Genomic DNA, 23,779 nt, shown 5'->3' on the forward strand with positions numbered 1-23,779 from the left:
CCGATACGTTCTTGCGGCCTCGGCGTACGACAAACTATGTACCGTCTTTAGCTTTTGTATTTCTTTCGCTCTCTTTATCATCTTACATCCATTGTAAGCCGCCGAGTGGTCGTCGCCACAGTTAACACATTTGGGATTTTCTTTTCTGGGACATTCCTCAAAAGAGTGAGATGCCCCACATCTGACACATCGGATCTTTGAACGGCAGTTGGCTGCCGTATGACCGTGACGCTGACACTTAAAGCATCTTACAACAGGTGGAATCCACTGTTTTACATTAAATGATTGAAAGCAGAGAATTACCTCTTCAGGGATTTGTTTTGAGTCAAACGTTAAAATGACACTGCGTGTTGGGGTGTAGAGAGTATCTTTCTTTTCCTGGTTGTAGGTTTTTCTAGTTATTCTCTTTACATTAATCACTTTGTGTCTTTTTAGTTCTGACTTGATCTCTTCTTCTCCCATTTCTATGGGTACCCCTGAGATAACTCCTTTGGCGCTCTGGTGCTTTTGTGTTTTGACCGGGACATTACCGATTTGCTGAATATCGGAAATTTGTCTGAGTTGTTTTTCGTTGCGGCATTTAACTAAGATTCCTGCGTTCATACTTTTCATGAATTCTGGCTGGCTTCCTGACACATTTTGGATTGATTTGGTAATTACCAGTAAACTTATGTTGCGAAGAGATTTGGAACGCTCGATGGGGGTGATAAACACTTTCAGATCTGGAGGATTTGCTTTTGACGTACGAAAGACGTTTTCGTAATTGCCATAGTCCGTTTCGGAATCTGTGGAATTTGACATAGAGTCCCTTCTGGTGCTTATCTCTTCCACCGTACTTGAGCCTTCTCTGTACTTTCGTTTCTTACGCCTGCCTGAAACAACTCTGTAATCTTCTTCATGAACTTTATCATAGCTAGTGTCGCTGTCTGTCTCCTTGGGGTCAAAAGCCCCTTTGGGGTCTACAGCTCTATCGTATTCTCGTGAGGCGGCAGCCACCGCCATGGTTTCACAAGACGCCAATTGGCGGGAAAGTTGAGTTATATCTATATTGGTGCGAAGTGCGAAATTCCGGATGTTTGCTTACCTTAAAGGACAAGTTTACCTTCATAAACATAATGATTGAGAGAATGTAGCAATATTAGTACAACACATCATTGAAAGTTTGAGGAAAATTGGACAATCCGTTCAAAAGTTATGAATTTTTGACGTTTTTGTGCAGTAACCGCTGGATGAGAAGACTACTGCAGTGTGTGAATAACTTAGATGTCACATGCGTACAACAATATAAGGAAAATATAAAGGGAATTTCACAAAATTTCATCTTTTGCAAAAAGTACACATTCCCCCGACTCGTTACCGACAAATGTTATGGGTAATATTGTTCCCCCTGCCTTTAGAAAGAGTCAAGTCAAGTGCTCTTTTATTATGCGAAAAAAGTGAAAATATGTTGAATTTTCTTTACATTTTCTTTATACTGTTGTACGCATATGACTCACAAGCTGTAGTAGTCTCCTCATCCAGCGGTTCCAACACAAAAATTTTAAAAATTCATAACTTTTGTATCGATTGTCCAATTTTCCTCAAACTTTCACTGATGTGTTCTACTAATATTGTTGCATTCTCTCAATCCTTATGTTTATGAAGGCGAACTTTTCCTTTAAAACTGTTCGACGGCGTGCTTCTAGAAAGACGAAAGGGGTTGGTGGTTGAAAATAAGAGGAAACATCAGGTCCTAAAAAATATTATCGACTTCAAGCCGTCTTTATTTGTAAGATAAGAAAAGACTGCTACGATGACAATTTATAAGTTATATTTCATGATTACAGAAAAACACTAACAATTTCGCTTTTTACATCAATGTTGTATCGTGCGTTGAAAGGGGGGAGTCAACTTCATTTCCCCGTTGAAGTTGACTATGATTAATAAAAAAAAAGTAAATAAACATACAGCATGGTTAAAATCAAACTAAATCGAGGGCAGAAAATCAGAAAATCAGATAATCAAACAAATAGGAAGAATAAACATGGCATGCGTCGCCATGAAACAGGGACAATGATTCTTAGCACAAGTGAAAATTAAATGTTTACGGTGATGACGTCAACACCTACAGTTACACAGGTTTATAAAAAATTAAATACAATGGAGAAACTAACAGTTTGACATTGTGTAATGATTTACTACATACGAGGTTACTGCAAACGAATAATGATAATGAGTTCTACAGATTATGCTTTTGGGCTTTTACTGTGAAAGACGAAATTTAGTGCAAATTGGAGTTGTTGTTTTTTATTTACCTCAGATAGCTTGTCTAAGCTTTGCTTGGTGCAATCAGGGAGGCCTCCCTGGTGCAATAAACGGCACTAATTCACTAACTTAAAGTATGTCTCGTATTGTATCACTGATGTATCGAAAACAGAAAAGAAAAAACAGGATAATCGAAAAAAAAAGCAACAAAAAGAAATCATGCCGAAGAGATCGAATGGTAGTCCAGATACTGGACAATTTTAATCGTCCTCATTCCCCACACTAACACACGCATACACATGCATGCACCCACACAATGCGCCCAACGGCTGACTGCGACATTCCACCAATTGGTACTCCCGAATGTCAGGAGGGGAGAATTGTGTAATACAGTGTACATACATACACCATCAACGTACGTCCGTACGTACGCGGGTACGCTGCATACGAATACAGTCCAGGAAGTGGACTAATCGAATGGCTGCAAGGTTTACCTGATATTATGAGAGGTAGAAGGAAGTAGTAACCCTTCGTCGCAAACGAGGATGCAAGGTACCCCAAAGTTCCGATAAGACAACCAGTCATGGTGAGCTGTCTCAGTGAAGTTAAACGCATCAACGCAGGACAGACGAAGGCTGAAATTGAATGTAGATTAGGCGGCAGTGAAGGTTACTCCTCACTCTTTTCCTAACTTTAGGTATTTGTACCCCGAGGGGTCCCCTGCCAAGTTTGGTCAAATTCCGGCCTCCATTTTACAAGAAAGACGTCGGACGTCGGACGACCCACTGATGCCGAACTGTGCCCGATGGTAACATTCTCAATGAGCCATTCGCCTTAGGTGAGCTTAACACACAATCACACACACACACACTCACTAACACATTATACACATACAAACACAAACCAACAGAAAACAAAACAAACAATACAAAATAAAACAACAAACAAAACAAAAAATTAGAGAGGGCAAAGCTGGTACAAAAAGGCAACGAGAGGCCAACCCACGTGACAGAGGGGGTCACCCCACGAGACCGACACCCACGAGTCATACAACCTATGAGCTCCACACTAGGTAAATGAGGACCCCATGTTCGATACTAGACAAACAAGACTAAGTAGTTTGACACTACGGAAATAATGTTCACGAGTTCGACACTACGCAAAAAAGGCTCACTAGTCTGACACAACGTGAAAAGAGCCCACGAGACTGACACCAGGCAAATAAGACCCACGAGTCCGACACTAGGCAAAAAAAAAAAAAAAAATCTACGAGTTCGACAGCCGTGGATGAACAACGCCGTCTATATGCCAACTACAAGTATGTATTTGTACAGGGTGTTGCATTAATAACAAAAGGGGGGAAATGACAGAAGCGAAATTTAGAACATTGTAATTCTCATGGGCACCCTTCTACGCTCCCCCCCCCGAAAAAAAAGACAAGAAAACGATAAACGGCTTCAAGTTTACAGCTGAAGGTCTTTGATAAAGACATTGCTAACTTAGATAGGGTTTCCTCATTTCTTGCTAGAAGTGATAGATGAGCCGGAAGTCATTTTTTCCCTTTTTTTCTCTCTTTTCACTAGTAAAGTACATATCCTATCCGACTGTCGAGAAGTATTAGAATTTAGAAAAACAATAATGATATCATTTTTTTTTTTAATCATGCTGTATGAAATCATAACATGTGATGGAAACTTTTGATAACGCAGCGATTATTCCTTGATTTGTGGTTTTTGTTTGTAGTTTGTATCCTCCAAAAACAACAGTGAATTTTCGAAGAAATGAATAGCTGTTTACATGGATGAATCTTCTTTTACTGCATCATAACAAATGCCTTGATAGACGCTTGCGTTATTTGCTGTTAATTCATACTAAAACCATACATTCGCTGATTACAGATCCTGTAAAGGTGCGCACTTCGACCTGGACCATTTTGTAAAACATTTCCTTGTAAATTTCATTTTACAACCAGACTTTTTTTCTGGAAGGCTGATTTGATTATGCGCATCATTTCATGCTTGTTTGTTGTTATTATTTTTTTCTGCGTAAGCATATGCTTTGCGGGAAGGGAAGGGACGGCTACGCTCGAATAATGATAATAATGATAATAATAATAATAGACGGTAAAGGTACAATTACCAAAAACAAAGTACCCAAAAAATACTACTGAGGCAATACATGTTTAGAAACGGTTATGATGTCGATAGATAACAGAAGACAAAAATATTGGTAGGCGTCTTGATTATCAACAGAAATGCTGTTGTGTCTCCGAGTGGAGCAGTCCCTGGCAAATTTGCAGTCATATTTGTTAATGGGATAATTAAAAACACTCTCTATATACTGTACGTCATTCATTACCTCCAAAGTGCTGTGTTTATGTATAGATCCCATTCCCATGAACTCCTCATCACACTTTAAACATGCTCCGTTTTATCTCATCTATTCATAGTTATCCAACCAGAACCTCCACAAAAGTGCACCTGGAAAAGCCAAGAACTGCCCTTGCCCATCGATCCATATATACGCTGGTTCTGACATCTGGAATCCTCCTTCTCATAAAATATGACAGTACAAAACCTTAAATACTTTTAGAAGACAGGTAAAGAAAGCCCTTCTATACAAGTGTATTTAAGCGATACGAGTTTCATGGTTCTTGCCTGCACCCCAAGATTCGCATTAGATTTATTCTGTCATGCGTGCGTACATCACGTACACATAGTAACGAGTCTTTCCATGTTACCAGAATTATCAATTTTGTATACCCTTAACCACCATGATGCAGAGTACCCCCTTCTTATTTTCCTCTCTATCTTTCTTCTATTCTCTCTTCTTCTCTCATATCCCTACCTATGAATCTATTGAACGTGCATAATCCTTTTTAGATAATATTTCTGTACATAATTATGTGTAGGTTCCTAAATTGAACGTTTTATTCAACGTCCATAGTTGATAACGACCCACCAACATAGATATAGTCCATGTACTAGGTGTTACAAAAAAACATTTCTCACTTTTGATCCTTAATAGTTCAAAAACTATATATATCAGATAAAACTATTATTGATATGAGTAATAGCTGAATAGTCTACAATTTAGTTGGAGGTGATTTGAATATTAAGGCCTATATTAGTTTCATGAAATCCATGATTTATTTCAATGTAAGGTTCCGGATTTTGATCAAATTTTAACCCTCTGTACAAAACTTGAACTTTACACAGGAACCAATGATGTGTATGTGAGTGTGTGTTTACAATGACCCTGAGCAATAGACATGGCTACCACCTGTTCAGAGCTCTGTTCCAAGGCACATTAATGCTTAATTAATTATTCATGTGGATTGCCCTGGGCACTGCTAGTCTGATTTCATAACAATGGGTGAAATGCATGCACATGAAAAAAAAGTGACCACATGTTTCCATGTGCTTACATACACTACATTTCAGAATGAATAAAGACTAGCTGTGATAGTGGAATTCCTCATGAATAATTAGTAATAGAGCATTCCAATCCTGGCCATTGTCCAGGACCATTGTCTGGGTGTCAACTACACACTCCTTTACACACCAATAACCCCTGTGCAAAGTTAAAGTTTTGTACAGAGGGTTGAAAATAGAGCAATTTAATCTGAAACCTAAAGCCAGTATCTCACCAACAGAGACGTCTGTTAAGGTCTTAAAGTGTAACCCGGTCTTAAAGTGTAACTCGGTGCCTAGGCTTCTGAAAATGTGTCTCACATAATATAGAGCGCCACCTGTGGTTTTGGATAAGTTTATAGGCCAGTTCTTTCTGTCGTCTGCTCACACACCATCCGTGGTTTTGAGTACGTTATCAGCCAGTTCTTTCCGTCTTCCGCTCGCTTGCTATAAGAATTGCACTTTGAAAGTTTCGAAAATGAATTGCAGAGTATTGTTATTGTGGTGTTTGTTCCTGTTTACATCGCTATTTGAGTGTCAGTGTCAACCACGTCCAAGCAGAAAATCAGATGATGATGGCGAAGAAAAGCTCGGCGAATGGCAAGAAGATGGACAGTCATTTGCGTGTCGAGGCAGTGGTGATGCTGGCATTTCAGCTGCAGTATTTCAAATCCAACCTACTCGGCGTTAGCATTCCAGACTCATTTTTTGTACCTGTTGTAGTAGTGTGTGATGATATAAAAAGCAATGGATTGTACATAGGACTATAATCATATCGATGATTGTTCAACTTGAGTTGTTTTCAGTTGCCAAATAACTTTTGTGACTTGGAAGTCATTCTGACTGGGACTGTAACAAGTCTCCCAATCTTGCCATTTCTGATGTATACATGCATGTATAATATGTTAATTACATTCCAGCTATTCCACTGCCAGTTGACCCATTCGGCATTCTGGTATTCCAAGCTGTAGTATTTGTTGCAGTAGTGTGTGACGGTATCTAAATAAACTAATAATCTGTACATATTCTATGATCGTCAAAATTTACAATGTAAGTTGCATTCAGTTGCCAAAGTATCCTCCACGAAAAGTTTTCTATTTAAACATTTGTTAAATATCTACTTTGGAGAGTCATTGTACCTGGGAGTGTGACAAGGTTTCAATCTTGCCATTTCTATAGTCATTTATTTCACGATTTCACGGGTATTTCAGCTTTTTATCAGCAAGTATTTGTTTATTCATATAATTCCTTTTTTTATTTGATGCATTTGTGTGCAAAAATATTGTATGTAAATGTTCACTGTTACCATTAGACACAAGCAAATTCGGAATTTGTAATAGGCTGGTTTTTTGCTCTTTTTGTTCTCAGTGTCTTAATGAATATTCGCTAAAGATATTTTCTCAGCTTTTGAGTAATCATAATGGAATCTTACACATTAGAGCCTTTGAGGGCAGATTTAGAAACATATAATATGCATTGCATTGTCGAAAAGGGCGTTATCAGTGATGGCATATGACGCAATACTGTCGATGTGTAATTCAAAAGAATAGTGTGGTAATCCTCCCCTCCCAAACAATGCTCAGGAGGGGACTGAAATGGGCTCCATAACATACGTGTGTGCAATGTTTCCCTTGAACTATCAAAGTAGATTATTGCACTCTGTAAAACGTACATATTGTCACTCTGAGGTGACCAACTTTATTTATGTATGATGCACGTCATGTCAAGATACATTTTAATATTATATTGCTCGGAAAGGATTTGGTATAGTGTGCAGTGTGTATAAGCGACTGTCAGCAGAATCACGTTATATTTTCAAAGCTTACCAACTCATTTATATCAGAACTTTTTATATTTGCACAATTTGGTTTGGTAGCTAATCTATGTATAACTTGATATATGTGAGTGCCTCGTGTCAGTGTGTTGTTAACGCGTGATATGCGAGTGTCTTGTATGACTTTAAGCAGCAATATGATACTTGTGGATGTCAAAACCTCTACAATAGTATTTGATATACCAAGCAACTTTTCCTTATCATAGTGACTTGTAAAATGTTTGTACACTTAATAATCACAACAGGGATGATCATTTCTGTATGCAGGATATTTTGTGGGGTGTTTTCGAGAACAATCATGTGCAATAAACCGCACATTACGTGGAGCAGATACCAATATGTAGGCCTACACGTCAGGTCCTATGTGAGCAGTTCTTTTCATATCATTTATTGTTGTTTCTGTTTGGTACATGTATAATGTATCAACAAACACCTTCGAAAACATACTTATTTGTTTACCATTAATAATGGCTAATTTTGCAAATGAGAAATAAGGAAATCATCAAGAAAGAAAGCAGAGATAAAATGAAAAGAAAAGTGAAAGCATGGGGAATGAAGTTTGCATTTCCAGATAAAATTGTAGATTTTACCATACAAGCAGTAGATACCTCACCGATCAGAAAAAAAAGAAAGACATTAAAAATGATGAAATCACTTTCCTTCGCTGCATCAGTGGCCACCATCTGGGGTTTCAAAGTGGAAAACCACAGAGGACCTTCCTCATCTTGGGATGTAAAACAGTCAGGAATGTGCTATAATAGGCAAAAATTGAGCAAATAAAAGTCCACAAAAAAAGAGTTACAAGCCAACAAAACCGGTACATTGTTTATGTAACAATACAATGTTAGGTGTTGAATTACTCTGGGGATGCTACCTGCCATGTAAAGTAAAAATCTTTTCAAGAAGATGTCAAAAATAAGAACATTACGCCACCCTCCTCCTCCCCCGCCCCCATCCGACATAGCAAATGAAAAGAAATCATTGATACATTCACCTTTTAATATAGCATTGCATCAGCTCTGTTACTTCTGGTTCTGGAGAAGATTTGGGTGTATTTTGTTCAAACAGTCCCGTATGTTTAGGTCTTTGGATTTGGTGCCCCTTCAAACAAAGTTGGATTCCTTTACCCAGGGATGCTATCTCCCAAATTTAAGTTTAGTTGAGATGTATATGTCACAATTATATTTTTCAAGAAGATGCTGGAAATGTGAAAATTCCACCTCCCCCTACCATGGACACGCCTGGATACCGCCATAATCTAACATGAAGCTTCTAACTTAACTATACTATTTGCCTAGCTCTATCATTTGGTTGTTATTATTGAAGAAGGTATACAAAAAAAAATCTCCATAATTTACTTATGTAATTATTTGCACATTAATTTTGGTAATGCAATATTATACGAATAATTTATGAGTTGTGAGTGCATAGGGCACGAATATCGCACGAGGCGCGAGATAAGCCACTGGTCTATTCAACAAGGCGCGTAGCGCCGCGTTGAATAGACCAGTGGCGAATCTCGCGCCGAGTGCGGTATTACGTGCCCCAATGCACGAACAAAATCATAAATTATTCGTTTTATACAACACCTTGTCCACAATCACAGTACTAAATTAGTGACCGCTAACTCAGGAAGGCCCAGAAATAAATGTAACAATTAGGCCGAGAATTGTAAACCACCCTGTGTACTGCTTTCAAACACTCGTCATGATTCGACCACACAGTCACAGGAATCACAAACTCCGCAGGGTCTATACCCATTCTACGCTAACGTTAGATCGAGTTAGGCCTGACTGTACGGTTAAGCCTACCTGAGATGTCGGTAGATCTAGTAGTAGGTCTAGACTTTCTCTATTTCCGAAAATGATTTTGTATAAAAACACATCAAATTACGGTTTCTCAACTTGAAATGAAGTCTTGGTTTTGGGATCACTGTGGTCCACGTAGCAGATCAGAGTCAAAACTAAAAACACAGCAGTAGGTAGGCCGCAATACAATGTACATGCAACTAGCTAGGTAAAGTAGCTGCGCGTACACGTTAACGTTGCAGTACTCCGCCGCGACTGGTCTGTTTACCGGCAGCGCATCGCAGCGCAGCCGGCCAGCACGTACAATGTAGTTTGCTGGCGCTCTGCTGCTGTGAGCCACAGAACTATGTGAGCGGCCATGCATTAGTAGCCCCCCACGAAGCCGTGCTATAGTACCTTCGAGCCGTGCAATAGGCCCATGCCAGGGGCCTATTGTATGGCTGTCACTCTCAATGAGTTTGGTAGGTATTTTCTATTGAATGTCATGTGACATGTTCTTGGCCAATCACAATTCGACATCATTCTGAGGTGTCGTATAAATTTTGATAATAGAATTATTGAGCACACTCATTCTTTTTTTTTCCTTTAAATCATGTACATAGTAATCTGATATTTTCTGAGATTTCGCTGAACGCTGAAAATGATTATGATTCATAATTTATAGCAAAATATGTTGAAGAAAAATTAATAAATCTTACAAACAAAATAAGAAATACATTATGAAAAAATCGTAATTGTTCTATTTATCGTTGATTTTGCTCTTTTTTCTTCATTTTGTTCTTTTTCTTTTAATGTATCAAACCTATAGCTCATGTCTGCATTCCCCTTCCTATTATATTCTGAAGTACAGGCATAAGTGTGGGTCCCACACTTTATTAGAATCACTCTTTTTTGGATATCTCAGCCATTTCAAAACCAATTTTCATCAAATAAACGTTGAATATCTCATAGAATTACATGCTCTTTCATATTCATAAGAGGTTTCTCATTATTTCACCAAAAATGTTAGAAACCTGAAATTAGGTCTCAATCTAAACTGTAGGATCCCTTTTACTGAAAAATCAATGTTGAATTTAATGAAACTGAATCGCGCTTTCATTTTCAAATTATATACCTCCAACAAAATTTATATTATTCAGCTATTGCTCATATCAATGTTAGTGTTATCTGATATATAGTTTTTGAACTATTAAGGATCAAAAGTGGGAATCTTTTTTTTGTAACACCTAGTACACCTAGTACAAAATCCCGACAGGATTAACAATCTCTCCCCCCGTGACATCCTATCGCCACCATCATCTTTCCATCATCTGAAAAGATACAAATAAAGCACTATCAGTGCACAAAGAACACGAAGGTATTACGTTTTACCTTTTTTTTTTAACGTGGTGGTGTTAGGTACGAAACAGTTATCCCGGTACACATAAGCACAATCAAACCAAGGAGGTGTGTGAATTTAATGGACACAACCCGCGCGCGTATAAAGATTCCACTTCATTCATTCGTTGCAAAGAACACGGTGCAAACTTGACCGAAACAGGGAGGTGTTACAGAGATGGAGTGGCAACTCTTCGTAATTCATGCAAACACATGTTTGGGTTCAAGGCGTTACAATGGGATGTCTAGCATTCCACTACGCTTTGAAGTCATGCTCGCCACCGCTCTAGTTGCAAGACGAAGTTCGGAGACGAAGAGCGCATTTCACCTTTCGTTGAATTACAAGCTTTATTTCAACCTAAAATTTTAAATGAAATACTCGAATTGATTTAGAATAGTTTAGGAAAGAGTTGAATATAATAAACATGTATTTCTACTTTCTTCGTAATGCGCAAATCGAAATGAAATGAAAATTAGGCCCTCTTAAAAACCTAACATTTTTCTATAATGCTTACATTTCCGCATGTTAGTTTTCTATCATTACAAATCTGGTATATTTGATCTTTCAAATAAAGTACTCCGCTAAAGCGTGTTCCAGCGTGCTTTTAAATTATTTGCTGTTAAAACTGTCAGTTTTACACTGCATTCTGATTCGCTGCTCCAATTCAAGGTACACAAATTCATTGATGCAATCACATTGAAAGAGAGAGCGAATTCCAGTAGGGGCAAGTTATTGATTAATTATTACTGATGCTCTCTTTTGTCAAAGCACATGGGTAACACCTGTAGTTGAACGCATAACTTATTGGCGGTGCCGCGCATGACTTCAAAGGAGAACAGTAGATGTCTCTCCTTCTCTGTAACACCTCCCTGACCGAAAAATCGGTTTGTACATTGTATCATGTCGTCCGGGATAGGTTCCGCAAAGACTATGTCTGGCTTCACGGAATCCCCTCCTCGGAAGAGAGCCGTAAATGTCAAAAAATGATTTTAAAAACTCATCCGGACAGACGGATTTTCTGTCTAAGTGCCTGTATACCTGGCAAAGTGGTCCCCTACCTATAAGCCTTTTCGCAGTTGTAACTGCGCATGCGCGAGAAAATCGGGTTTGGAGATAAATTAACCAAACAGTCAATGCGTGCGCGGCTCGGGCCGGGCGATCGAATCGACAGGTGATTCGTGAATGCATTGTGGATGTTGGCGGACCAACGAACGGTAATTTTTGCCGACATTCTGTGAATCTTGACTCTAGGCCTTTGATAATCTGTTTATCTATATATTCCTATATTAATGAATCATGTATTTTTTTTTTATTTTTTTTATTTTTTTTATTTTTTTGCGTTGTGAGATTTTAGACGATCTTCAATCATAGTCAGTTTTAGACTAGGTCCAGGCTAACTGCGACAGCCGTCGCACGAAGCGGCGCGGTCCCCGGGGCTAGGTCCAGGCTAGGACAGGTAGGCCGGATAACGTGGCTTTCAGACAAAACATCACATATTAAAGATAATGGATGGGACTGTTAGTGTTGTTAAGAATGAGGTTCTAACTTCTATAAATGGCATAGATTTCTAGGCCTAATGTTGAATATGTTTTCAGGTGCAATATTTATTCATGGTTACGTACAGGCCAGGAACTGATGTTTGAGATTGCATTAATTGGATTTTTGACAAAAATACTCTTATGTTTGAATTCTGAATTCTGTCGATTTGATTGTTATGTAGACTGTTAGGTCTAGAGCACTCATAGAGCACTTACTATACCCAGTAATGGTAAATGACACCACCTTTTCTTCATGAATATTTGCTTCAAATATTTACTCTTTTAAATTACTTTTTGCAAATTCAAATTCATTGTTAGTTTACATCAATATCAAACATCCAGAAAGTGCTGAAAACATAAGCTAACAGTAACATCCAAATGTTAAAAGAAAAAAAAGTTATACCTACTTTAATTCCATAGTCACCAAAATGATCCCGTACGGTTTTGGGACTTTTGTACACGAGTGTGCACTCAAACAAATGCCACTGTATTTTACGTTCGTGCCCGTATAAGGTCATATTACTTGTAATTTGACCTTGTACTTGTAGAAGTGGTCTAGAGAAGACTATAGATCTACGTGTAAACTCAGCCTATAGTATGAGTATGACATGTTATTGTAAAACCTTAATTAAATGGGAGTCTTTGGATGAGAGAGCACATTTTTTTGTCACTGTGAGAAAGATGTTGAAGGTGTGAGTGTAAAGTTGTTATGTTTAATATTGTGTACGGTGTGCGTGTATGTCTTAGCATCTTGTTTACATTTGTGGAGAGTGAGTCATCAGATCTATGTCTAGCGTCAGAGCATGAAAGAGGCTTGCAAGTAATATTGCATAACCATGCACAGTGCCTGATTCCCCCATTCTGCGGGGAGTAGTCGATTTGGTTCACAATTCCAATTGTTCTAACTTCTCCGCAGGATGGTGGTGGTGGATTTGACAAGCACCGGCATGGTACTGTGCACTGTTTCTTTATGCAACCTACTTTTTGGTCTTTGCTTCCTTCATTTTTTTTTTAATTGACAGAACCCTTTCCGGTGTAACTATCGAAAATCCTTACATGTTGGTCTATATTGCTATATATTTTTTTGTGTATCGTTATATTTCTTTCATGTTCAATGCCCAACTAGCTATGCATTAATTCAGTTGGGCCTAGAAGATGATTAATTATGCCTACTTTTGTGTGCTGGGCAGTAGAGCCAGCACATTTTAGTTTTTACACATAAAGATGGTTTGGATAGATAGTATCGTAAATTATTTTGTTTCCTTTTCTTCCACTTCAGCTCGAATCACCATGAAGCTGTGTGCAGTTGTCGGCTGTAGCAATGGATCTTATCAGCTGGATAAGTGGAAGCAGGGAAAATGCTCCAAGCATCAAACTTTCAATGGACTAGGGTGTTGTGATTGTGATCCTCCATTTCATCTCTTCCCATTTCCCACTGAGAAGCAAGATCAAGATGGCAGAAGGCGATGGAATAAGCTTATGAACCAAAAGGATCAATCAACTGGTAAAAACTGGATAAACAAACCTCATGATAGAGTGTGTTCGAAACATTTCCCGGATGGGAAACCAACCTTGGCGCATCCTGATCCTGTACTTCATCTTGGATACAAACTTTCACCGCAAATAGCACCAAAGCGTGCACCACCAAGAGATCGTGAAGAGCCAACCAAATCTAGGAAAAGAGTTTGCCGTACTCCCACTACATCTTCAACACCAAGTCCATCTATTGGCATGGCTGCTTCAGTGAAGGTTGAAGAGGATCACAGGTACACTTACAAGTGTGATTGCAAGCCTAGTTGTGATTGTGTAGGCTGCATCCAAAAACAGGCAAAAATTATTTCTCTTGAACACAGAGTCAAGGAGTTACAACACAAATTAATTTCAAGACAAACTGAAAACAAAGGACCAAAGAGCTGCAGAAAGAAACTTATATGTGCAGAGAACATAAGTACTGACAAAGATGTTAACCATTGTACAGGTATCAGCTCCAAACAAGCATTTGAGGACATGTACAAATTTGTAGAGCCTCATGCAAAGACAATGAGCTACTGGAAGAGTGCTAAATGTAGCAGGAAAGGCCGTCCATTCAAGGGTACCCCAAAGAAATCTGGTCCAAGGAGAAAATTGCAACTCAAGGATGAATTTCTACTTGTTCTGATGCGTCTTCGATTAGACTTGACTGTCCAGTTTCTAGCATTGCTGTTTGGAATTGTATCCAGCACATGCTCCCAGATAATTACAACTTGGTTAAGGTTCCTTGCAATGACCCTAAAACCTCTGATTGTGTGGCCAAACAGATCATCCATCTCTCTTAATATGCCCATACAATTTAGGAAGCACTGCCGGAACATTAGATCCATAATTGACTGCACGGAAATATTCATTGAGAGGCCACGATCACTTGACCTGCAGGCATCAACTTGGTCAGATTATAAGAAACATAATACCATTAAAGTATTAGTTGGGATCACGCCAAATGGGCATATTTCCTTCTTGTCAAAAGCCTACGGAGGAAGAGCATCTGATGTTGCAATCTTCAGAGAAAGTGGGTTTCTAAGCCTCCTAGACCCAAATGATGTTGTAATGGCCGATAGGGGATTTCCAATACAGGAAGAATTACTCTTGCACCATGCTACGCTTGAAATACCACCAGCTGCACAAGGCAAGCGTCAGATGACAAGGAGTAAAGTGCAAAAGACAAAAGTTATTGCCAATCTTAGAATTCATGTGGAGAGAGCAATTAATCGTTTGAAAGATTTTAAAATCTTAAACAACACAATGCCTCTCACACTTGTACCCAGCGCAGATGATATATTGATTGTATGTGCAGCTCTAGTTAATCTGCAACCAGATCTTATTAAGTTATGTTCAGGTGGACTACAAACTTTTGTGGTAGTTTTATGTCATGACTATGATTCAAAATATTTTTGTGAGGTCAAATAACTGAAAAAAAATTGTAATGGAAAAGATGTACATATATATCCAAAACAGAGTAAAGTTTCAATTCTTCAAAGTGATGTCTTACTGCTTTTGTACTTAAAAAAAAAAAATTACATATACTACAAAGTATTTCTTCGAAAATATTTTCTTTCATATCCTTTTCCCCCCTCTCGTGCTTTGAAAGAGACAGCAAAACAACACAGTGGTGGATCCAGGCAGGGGACAAAGTTGATGCGCGCTCCCTCTGTAATTTTAAGCCACAAGATAGTTATGGTAAATTGCAAAAATTGAATGAAATCAAATTTTTTTATAAATGTGCTATTTTGTGGTGCTGGGTGAATAATTTTAATGCTTTGTTAAATCATTTTCAAAAGAAAATACCGAAAACTTTGGAAATATTGAATTGTTCCCATATAGGTATTGTATGTACTACATGTAGGGTCCTATAGTGATATTTTGCCATTTGTCATAATTATAAATGAAAATATGTTGTACAAAATGATTGCAAGTACTAGTAGGTTTAATTGTGTTTTGGGACAAAATCCAGCACTTTCTGTAGATCAAGTAAAAAATTTTTGAATTCACCAAAACATTGAATGTGTACACTAATATAGCTAAATCTAATTGTCATTTTGTGCCAATTTTATATTTGCTCTTTGTGCCCCCACTCATTCCAAATCCTGGCTTGTGTAATAGAATCAATGCTCAATCCATTCTAAATTTCATCTCACATTGTCTTAGGTGCTGTTGATGTAATGCACCTAACATTGCTTTTAGGTGCTAAATGGTTTCTAATGTGTTTATCATTTAACTTTGACCAATTGTTATACAGGGTGGCCCAGAAAAAATGGCCTAACCTATTTCCCACGGATTGTTTTTGCAATGAATGGTATCAGTGGATGAGGTAACGTCTTCTGAGAAAAATGACACCAAGATCAGAAAATTTGGTTCAGCAGTTTTCATTTAATAGTACATTGTGTGGGGCAAAGTCACGCCTTAGAATTGTTCTCTTGTCGGCTACCCCTGAACTGAAAATGGTGGAAATCCGGGCGTACCACAGCTAGAAAGAGTAATCAGATTAAGTTGATCAATTCTTACGAGTAGTCTCTAGTCAATACAATTTATCAACTGAATCAGATTACCCTAAACAACTGTGGTACGCTCAAATATCCACTATTTTCAGTTTAGGGTTAGCCGACGAGAAAATTTTTAGGGCTCGACATTACCTGACAAAATGTACTAGAAAATGAAAACTACTCAACCAAATTTGCTCATCTTGGTGTCACTTTTCTAATCAGATGTTACCTTATCCACTGATACCATTCATTGCAAAAACAATCCGTGGAAAATAGGTTAGGCCGTTTTTTTCTGGGCCGCCCTGTATAGTAAATAAAGAAGCTTTAATAGGAGTGAACTGTAATTTGTTAAACAAATTTCGGCATTACTCTCATGTGGTGAAGGTCGCATGTTCGATCTGTAATGAATATCGCAAGTCACCAAGTCACAAAAAAACTGGAAGTGGGATTCAAACCTGCCATCTACTGCATGCAGGGCAGGAACTTGCCCACCAGGCTGTTCTGGTTCAAGGCCAAGTCACAATCTTCGGCACGTGGGAGTAATGCTGAACACTTGTTTGAAAATTATTGTAATATTCAGGCGCGGTTCTACGGGGAAGAGGGGGGCTTAATTGTACATTATATGTCAGTATACAGGGAAACCCCGTTATAACGAGCTCGGATATAGCGAGATATCGCTTTCAACGAGGAGATTTTACTGGTCCCATTTTCATTTGCACATATCAAAATGGTACAAAAATGCATACGTTTATAACGAGGAAAAATTGGCGGTCCCTTGGACCTCGTTATAACGGGGTTTCCCTGTATAATGATTATAATCTTTGGCTCTAGGTCCGCACTTGGTAATACATGTATGTATCTTGTGATTCCATGACTACTGAGAGTCTGTACAGAAATTTATACAAATGAAACAAAATGTAATTCAGTTACATGTTCAGGTGTTTTGTTTTATTAGAAGTGAGCCAGTCTTCAATGCATTGAAGCTCAGACATTGAGGAGGTAGATCTTTTTCTGTATACATAAGTACACCCGATAAAATTTAGTAAAACACATAACCTTAATGCCCGCTGAACACTACACGATGGTCTTCAGCCATGAAGTAACATGAAATTGCATACATTTTCTGCACAGTGGGTCAATGGCCAGTCTTAAAAAATTTGACATGTCAAATCCTTAAGACTGGTCTTAAGACCGAGTCTTAAGACTGGAGACTGACAAGGTTGTGACGTCACACTTCTGGTCTTAAGACCGGTGAATCTTGGCAATAGTACGCGGTGGGCTTTAGTTACAATTTGATGAAAAACCTGATAACCTTTACCATCATTTTAAAGGTTTTAAACTTTGTTACAGGCTACTAGTCTTGTACATTAAAGTTTGTTGCTTTAATTATATCTAGGGAGCACACAGGTCTAGTACTGATACTGGATGGAAATAAATTAAGAATGAAGAATACACACACATTTACCTACATGTACATGTAGGTGTAATACTGACATTGTATTGAAACAGCTATCAAGAATGCAGAGAAATTACATGTACATGTAACCTCATAGATCACTCATGATTTTCCCAGTCTACTTGTTTTGTCACGTTTATCCCACCATCACTTGTGCTTGCACATTGAGTAATTCCCTTTAAAAATGGTTACATGAATGATGAATTTGAATGTAAAGAACTATTTGAAAGATGTTTTTTTTAATATGGCCATGTCATTAAAAGAGAAAGATGCATGTAATGAATATGCACCTGTATTTGAGTCTTCAAATTCTTATGTGCTGTACTTACACAAGTTATCTTTTAAAGTCATAAGTAGCTGCCTGCAGTAATAGAGTGAAAGGGTTGAGAGGGTGAAGAATGCATGAGAGAGATTGAGAGAGCACTAAAAAAAAGTGAGAAAAGGGGGAGGTGGGGGGGGGGGGAGAGGTAGAACAGTACACGAATACGTGCAGTCAACCTCGCTGAAATTGAATACAAATGAACAAGAAAAAAATCCTTTCACAAATGTTGCTTTACACAATAAAATAAATACTGGTTTACACCTATCTGAACCAGAATTTTTCTTTGACTTATACGATTATTCGAGTTGTGTGAAGATTCGGAGTAGCATCTCTTAAATTCCATATCTCAGACTAGCGTCTATTAAATTCCATATTAAAGCAAATACATCGTTCTCATCAGGGTCATTGTGAATAACTCTTGAAGCATAAAAAATGGCAAGCATAATTGCATTTTGATATTAATAATCTATGAGAAAAGAGTGTGAATCTGTATGCAGTCATTTAGGCAAGGCACAGGTATTTCCCAGTGATGTACATGTACATGTATGTAAGTACATGTACATGTAGTAGCAGGTATAGCAATGACGATTTTTGTTTCCTTGAACAGTGCAAACTCACAATATGCTTACGACCAATAAAATTACCTCGATATTTCAAGTTCACGTATCTTTTCATTTCATCTATGAATAAAATCAGAAAATTAATGATACTAGCAAAAATATCTTAAAGATAGAGACATTTGCAGCCTAAAACCTGATATGTTCATACACCTTGAAAAGTCACAAAACTTTGCATGAATAAATGTTAACTCTTCTCAAAATGTGTGTGAAATCTTAGAATCATACCTTTAATACAATATTTGTAAAGTATGAAAACTAATCAACTAGTGTCGCCTGATATCGCAATATACATTTTAACCAGATAAAATTTAAAATGATGAGACTTTGTCATGTCCCCTTGAACTAGCTCAGACAAAATATTACAAAGTACTAATTCAAGGTTCTAGATTGATAACTGCTTTATGTGAAAGACATAAATAACCGAAGAAATCTCACATTTTAGGCTGCAAATGTCTCTGTCTGCCATTAACCCTTTATGCGTTACGTTCGCAATTTTGCACAATTGTCATGAAATTCAAAGGCAGGAAGTACTGCTCATTGTTCTGGGAATGAACAATCGAAAAAATCAATACCTTTCTCCCAAGGTGCTGGGTCTGTTGGGGGACCAATTCAATGCACTATTAACCCTCTCATTACCATAGGCATGTAGATGTCTAGTAAGTCAATGGAGTTTGCAAGGTCTGGTACTGAGAGGGTTAATGTGCTCAGAAAAGTATTTAAGTTCATTTTCTTGGATATCACTCTTTAAGTAATCTTAAAGTAACGCATAAAGAGTTAAGGGGTAAAAGGTAGTGTGAATGATAAATATTTTCCAGATATTTTAAGTTATATTCCATTCATAGTACTGTCAATATTCAATACAGTTGCTGCACACACTATGCTACGGTTCATGGCTTTTACTGACAAGTTCAGGGGCAATGTGTTGGCAGAAGAATTTCTCGGCCACATCCATCGCTTTGTTCCACATTTCTCTATTAAAAAAAATGCGCTCTAGATGGAATCCTGACTGTATACAAAGAAGTCACACCACGTGCGTCCAGTGATCCCCATTTGGCACTGAACTTGATAATAGTACTGGTGATTGTTTTTCAGTTTTGTTTCTCCATCTACCATGGTGAGATAGTCGAGATTCTCAGCTGTTGGTTCCTCAAAGGCAATGGTCCGAGGACACTTTATCTCTAGGACTCCAGGCTCATCACAGCACTTACAAGAAACCAATCCATCAGGTGAAGCTCCAAGAAACACCTTGATTGGATGGACGAATAGACCACACTCCTTTACCTGTACACTTTGGTGGCCATTTTCTTTTTGGATTGTTTCATATGCATTCCTTGCGATTGGCTCCATTATCCGTCCATACTTCAGATTCGGTAAATTTCGATCAATAGTAGAACGACCCATCAGTCTTTCTATGATAGGTTTTGTGTCCTGACTTTTGGAAGAACATGGATCATCGAGCGTAGCTTGCCTTGTAATGGCTGATTTCAAGTTAGATGCTGTTATCATTCCTGCACGAAATTTTGCCCACTGTATATTTTCTGCTTGGCCTCTTGTATGTTCTTCCACGACATTAACTTCCTCCTGTGTATACGTAGGCAAACCATTCAGGAACGACTCTACAGTCTCATACCTGCCACCTAAAGTTGTCAGACAGTCGGGATCGACTGAATTCTTTGTTTCAACTTCTACCTCTTGTCCCAGATTGAAGTCTACTTCAGGAGAGTAGTTCACAGATGGTGACACATTGTGGCTTTCTTCATCCTGTAAATACTTAAATACTGTTGATCTCTCACAAGTTGGGTACATGGCATTCGCAAGTTGTCTTGCTGGTGGTATTGCCTTGCTTCCCATTGGGTTGAATAGCCTCTTTACCGCTGTGTTGACTGGCTGTTTGCGTTTCCCTGTATTAGAGAAAAAAAAATGGAATCAACATTGAACCCCAAAATACATAATAAATAATTTTGATAATTTCCTTCAGAGGCCTTTCAACCTAAATATACTTTTTTAAAGTTCATTAAATATCAGAAGTTATTAAACAAGTAGTAAAAATTTACATCCTAGATTCATACTTTATTGTAGTTTTTTGTTTTCCAATTCTTTTGATAAAACACACGGCTTAAAGCCACTGTTTAACATCGTAACTGATCGATTTAAAAAATTCTAAAACTGTGTAGCCTGACCTCTCTAATCATGTTCAGATGGATGAAAAAACAGCCAAGAATGCAAAAATAATGAAAGAAAACCAGTCATTATCAAGATATCTATGAAAGTTGTAGTTATTATCGCTAGCTATAATAACTCCAGTACTGTAGTCTATGGGGTGATCTTTTAGGTTTTCACTCTTTTGAAGCACTAAATAATAACATTGAAGCCTAATTTTTTCACAGGTGCATTTTTACACCCCATCACATACTCTGATAGCATGTAGGACCATGCAGCTCAGATTTTTTAAATCTAGAAACTGTTAAACTATGCCTTTAATATACATGTACAATAACAAAATATTGGCCTATTTATCGAGGGAGAAAGATAATTCAATTCTAAACAAAAAAGTTACCTTCTATTACTCCTCTCCTTTATCATAAATTTGGGGTCTAAATCAATTCTTGATCATGCTAACCATCAGGCATCAGGCACTGGCATATTTTCCACTTTTGGTCATATTTCCCGAACCCTGTCCAAACAATAGAAAGTCAATGGGAGAAATTTATATTTCCCGGACAATTAGGTGGGAAATAAGATTCTGATCGGGAAATATGCCATCCCTCCTAACCATTACTCATAATCCATGGATGAATTAATGTAATGATTAAAAAAAAAAGAAAAAAAAGGGGGGGTATTGAAAATAGGAAGTAAAGTATGCTTACTTTTGTTTCCATAGCTTGGTTTCACCCACTGCATCTCACACACTGGCTTGCCATGAAGAACTGCAGCTGCACCCCCACTGTACACATTCCAACTGCAGACTTTCGATGTGCATGGTAGATGTCGATTTTGCGACACTCCAGTCATGAAGGCATGATCCAACTTGAAAACCAGTGCAGCAACATGGTTGCATGAAGATCCCAGACTGTAGAAAGTAGAATACAAATCATAATGTAATTAACATATATAGACAACAATATAATAATAGTTTTAAACTTCAAAACGGAGGTATCATCCTACTCTTACCCAGTCGGGGAGCCATTGGTATGAGCTGTGCAAATTTACGTGTCATGCAGTTTCTATAGTTGGAGACAGAAATGAACATTATCGAACTTGTGGAAAATATTGTCCTGTACACCCTAGTGATAAAATATCCTTTTTTTCATCCCACTCCTTCAATTGGATACATGTTACATGTAGACTCTATATCTTGATGATGTGCTTCACATCATGCTGATCACTGATCTTGTTCATATTTTATTAAAATATACTAGATCTCGACTCGAGGGATTAGCACTGGCGGACCCCCCCCCCCCCCCAAATTAAATAAATCAATCTGTCAGATAGAGGGCAGTGCTGAAATTTGTGTTGGCCATAGAGTTACATGGTGTTTGCAGGAGTGTGTGTAAGTTGCTTATTCAATTGGATAGGAGAAAAAAATACAGTGCGCTCATCAAAACCTAAATTTTCCACAACTGGACGCAAGAAGAGACAAGGTAAGTATTTTGGGTTTTTAAATCAAACGGTTCATTTAGATGCCCATTTGTACGGCACATAGCTCTAGATCTAGACCTAAGTCACCTAGTCCCAAACAATATAGTCTACCTTCGTATTAACTATTATTCAGCAATTTACTAGAGTCTAAGTGCAAGTTTATCTGGCAACAACATCATTGCATAATTTGTGTGATTCTTACCCAGCAAAGCAACTACAGTAGGCACTGTAGATTTTTCCGGAGGACTTGTCAATGGCAACCCACACGCTGTGAGGTATGTTTTTTACTGCCAATGAGGGAGTACATTGTGCTTTCAACACAGAAACTTCACTTTCCGCTGAAATTGGGTGGTAGAATATTTCGTGGAGCCACTTGCTGTTGAAGTAAGAGAAGGCCTTTCCCTCTTTGTAGTCTGAGAGTAATCTTTCTTGCAACGTTTTTGGTCTAGTACCACGCGATTTCCGTTCCATCTTACTTGCTTCACTGGGGCAGGGCGCCTCGCTTAACAACCACTCGGCTATTTCAAAATAACTAACGGGTGGCCAAAACTTCACTCCTTCTTTTTCTGGCAACCAGTCATCTTTCAGGTCCGCCAACGGATCTGGAATTTGTTTTCCGTTTATGAACAACAATTCTGCATACTGTTTTGACCGCGATCGTTCTTCTTCAACTTCGCTTGGTTTCACACTGTATCCAAATCGCACTGCGCTGTAGACTAACGCTTGCAGCTCCGCTTTCAAACCCGTCGTTTTTAGTCCTCTTATGCGAAGAAAATCCTTTAAAGCGTCCACTTTCCAAAATTTGATTTCTTCCAAGGTTAGCTGACGTTCATTTTCCGTCCCATTTGCCTCCATTTTCGATAAATAGTTAAATATTCATTTCTGAATTCTAATCGTCACTGTACACACGTACGATTCAAGTGCAGACTACGATTATTATAAGTTTGTTTATCTCCAATGACCTTTGACATAAACCCACAATGCAATGCGCGCCGAGATTGCGAATCGGCTTATATCCACACAAGTAAACGGGCGAAATGGTGTCAACCCCTCGCGGTTCACCCCAGGTGACTAGCAATAGCCAGCAAACGTTACATCAAGGAGGTTTAATAGTCCATGGGCCAGACCAGATATTGGTACCATCTGAGGTGGCAAAACCTTTTCGGTGTCATTTTGTTTGTCGGGCATAGATATGCTTATCAAGCTATGATAGCATTTCCAAATGAGTAGCTTAGTCATAGTAAATTAATTTTTAACCAATTTGGTCTCGTTGTTATATCCCTATACTTCTGAATCGAAACTAACCGCTACACAAAGAAGAGCACTGTCTTCTGTATGTTCCATAGAGCTGTAAAATGAAGCTCTATGGTATGTTCACAGGTGTTCTATTGTAAACGCGGTGCGCTTTAAATAGTCTTTATTCAAGGCAGCGAAGGGAATATCCAAAGGTTATGATGTCCACAGCGCTTAGTCTTTATTCTAGACGGCGAAGGGAATTTCCAAAGCATATG

The 23,779-nt window shown here is 38.2% G+C and overlaps 1 protein-coding gene across 1 annotated transcript; it reads right to left on the reverse strand.

The window, feature by feature from the left end:
* Positions 1-19,619: 19,619 nt before the first annotated feature.
* LOC139739968 (uncharacterized) lies at positions 19,620-23,261 on the reverse strand. The gene is made up of 3 exons (XM_071650566.1): positions 22,471-23,261; positions 21,497-21,699; positions 19,620-20,530 (listed from the first exon to the last, which is right to left on the reverse strand). The coding sequence occupies exons 1-3, from the start codon at positions 23,121-23,123 to the stop codon at positions 19,620-19,622; spliced, it is 1,767 nt and encodes a 588-aa protein (XP_071506667.1). The 5' UTR covers positions 23,124-23,261.
* Between the last annotated feature and the right edge of the window lie 518 nt (positions 23,262-23,779).

This window comes from Diadema antillarum, unplaced genomic scaffold, assembly GCF_040938485.1.
Source record: "Diadema antillarum isolate AM-2024a unplaced genomic scaffold, OU_Dant_1.0 seq00000822_RagTag, whole genome shotgun sequence".
NCBI lineage: Eukaryota > Metazoa > Echinodermata > Echinoidea > Diadematoida > Diadematidae > Diadema > Diadema antillarum.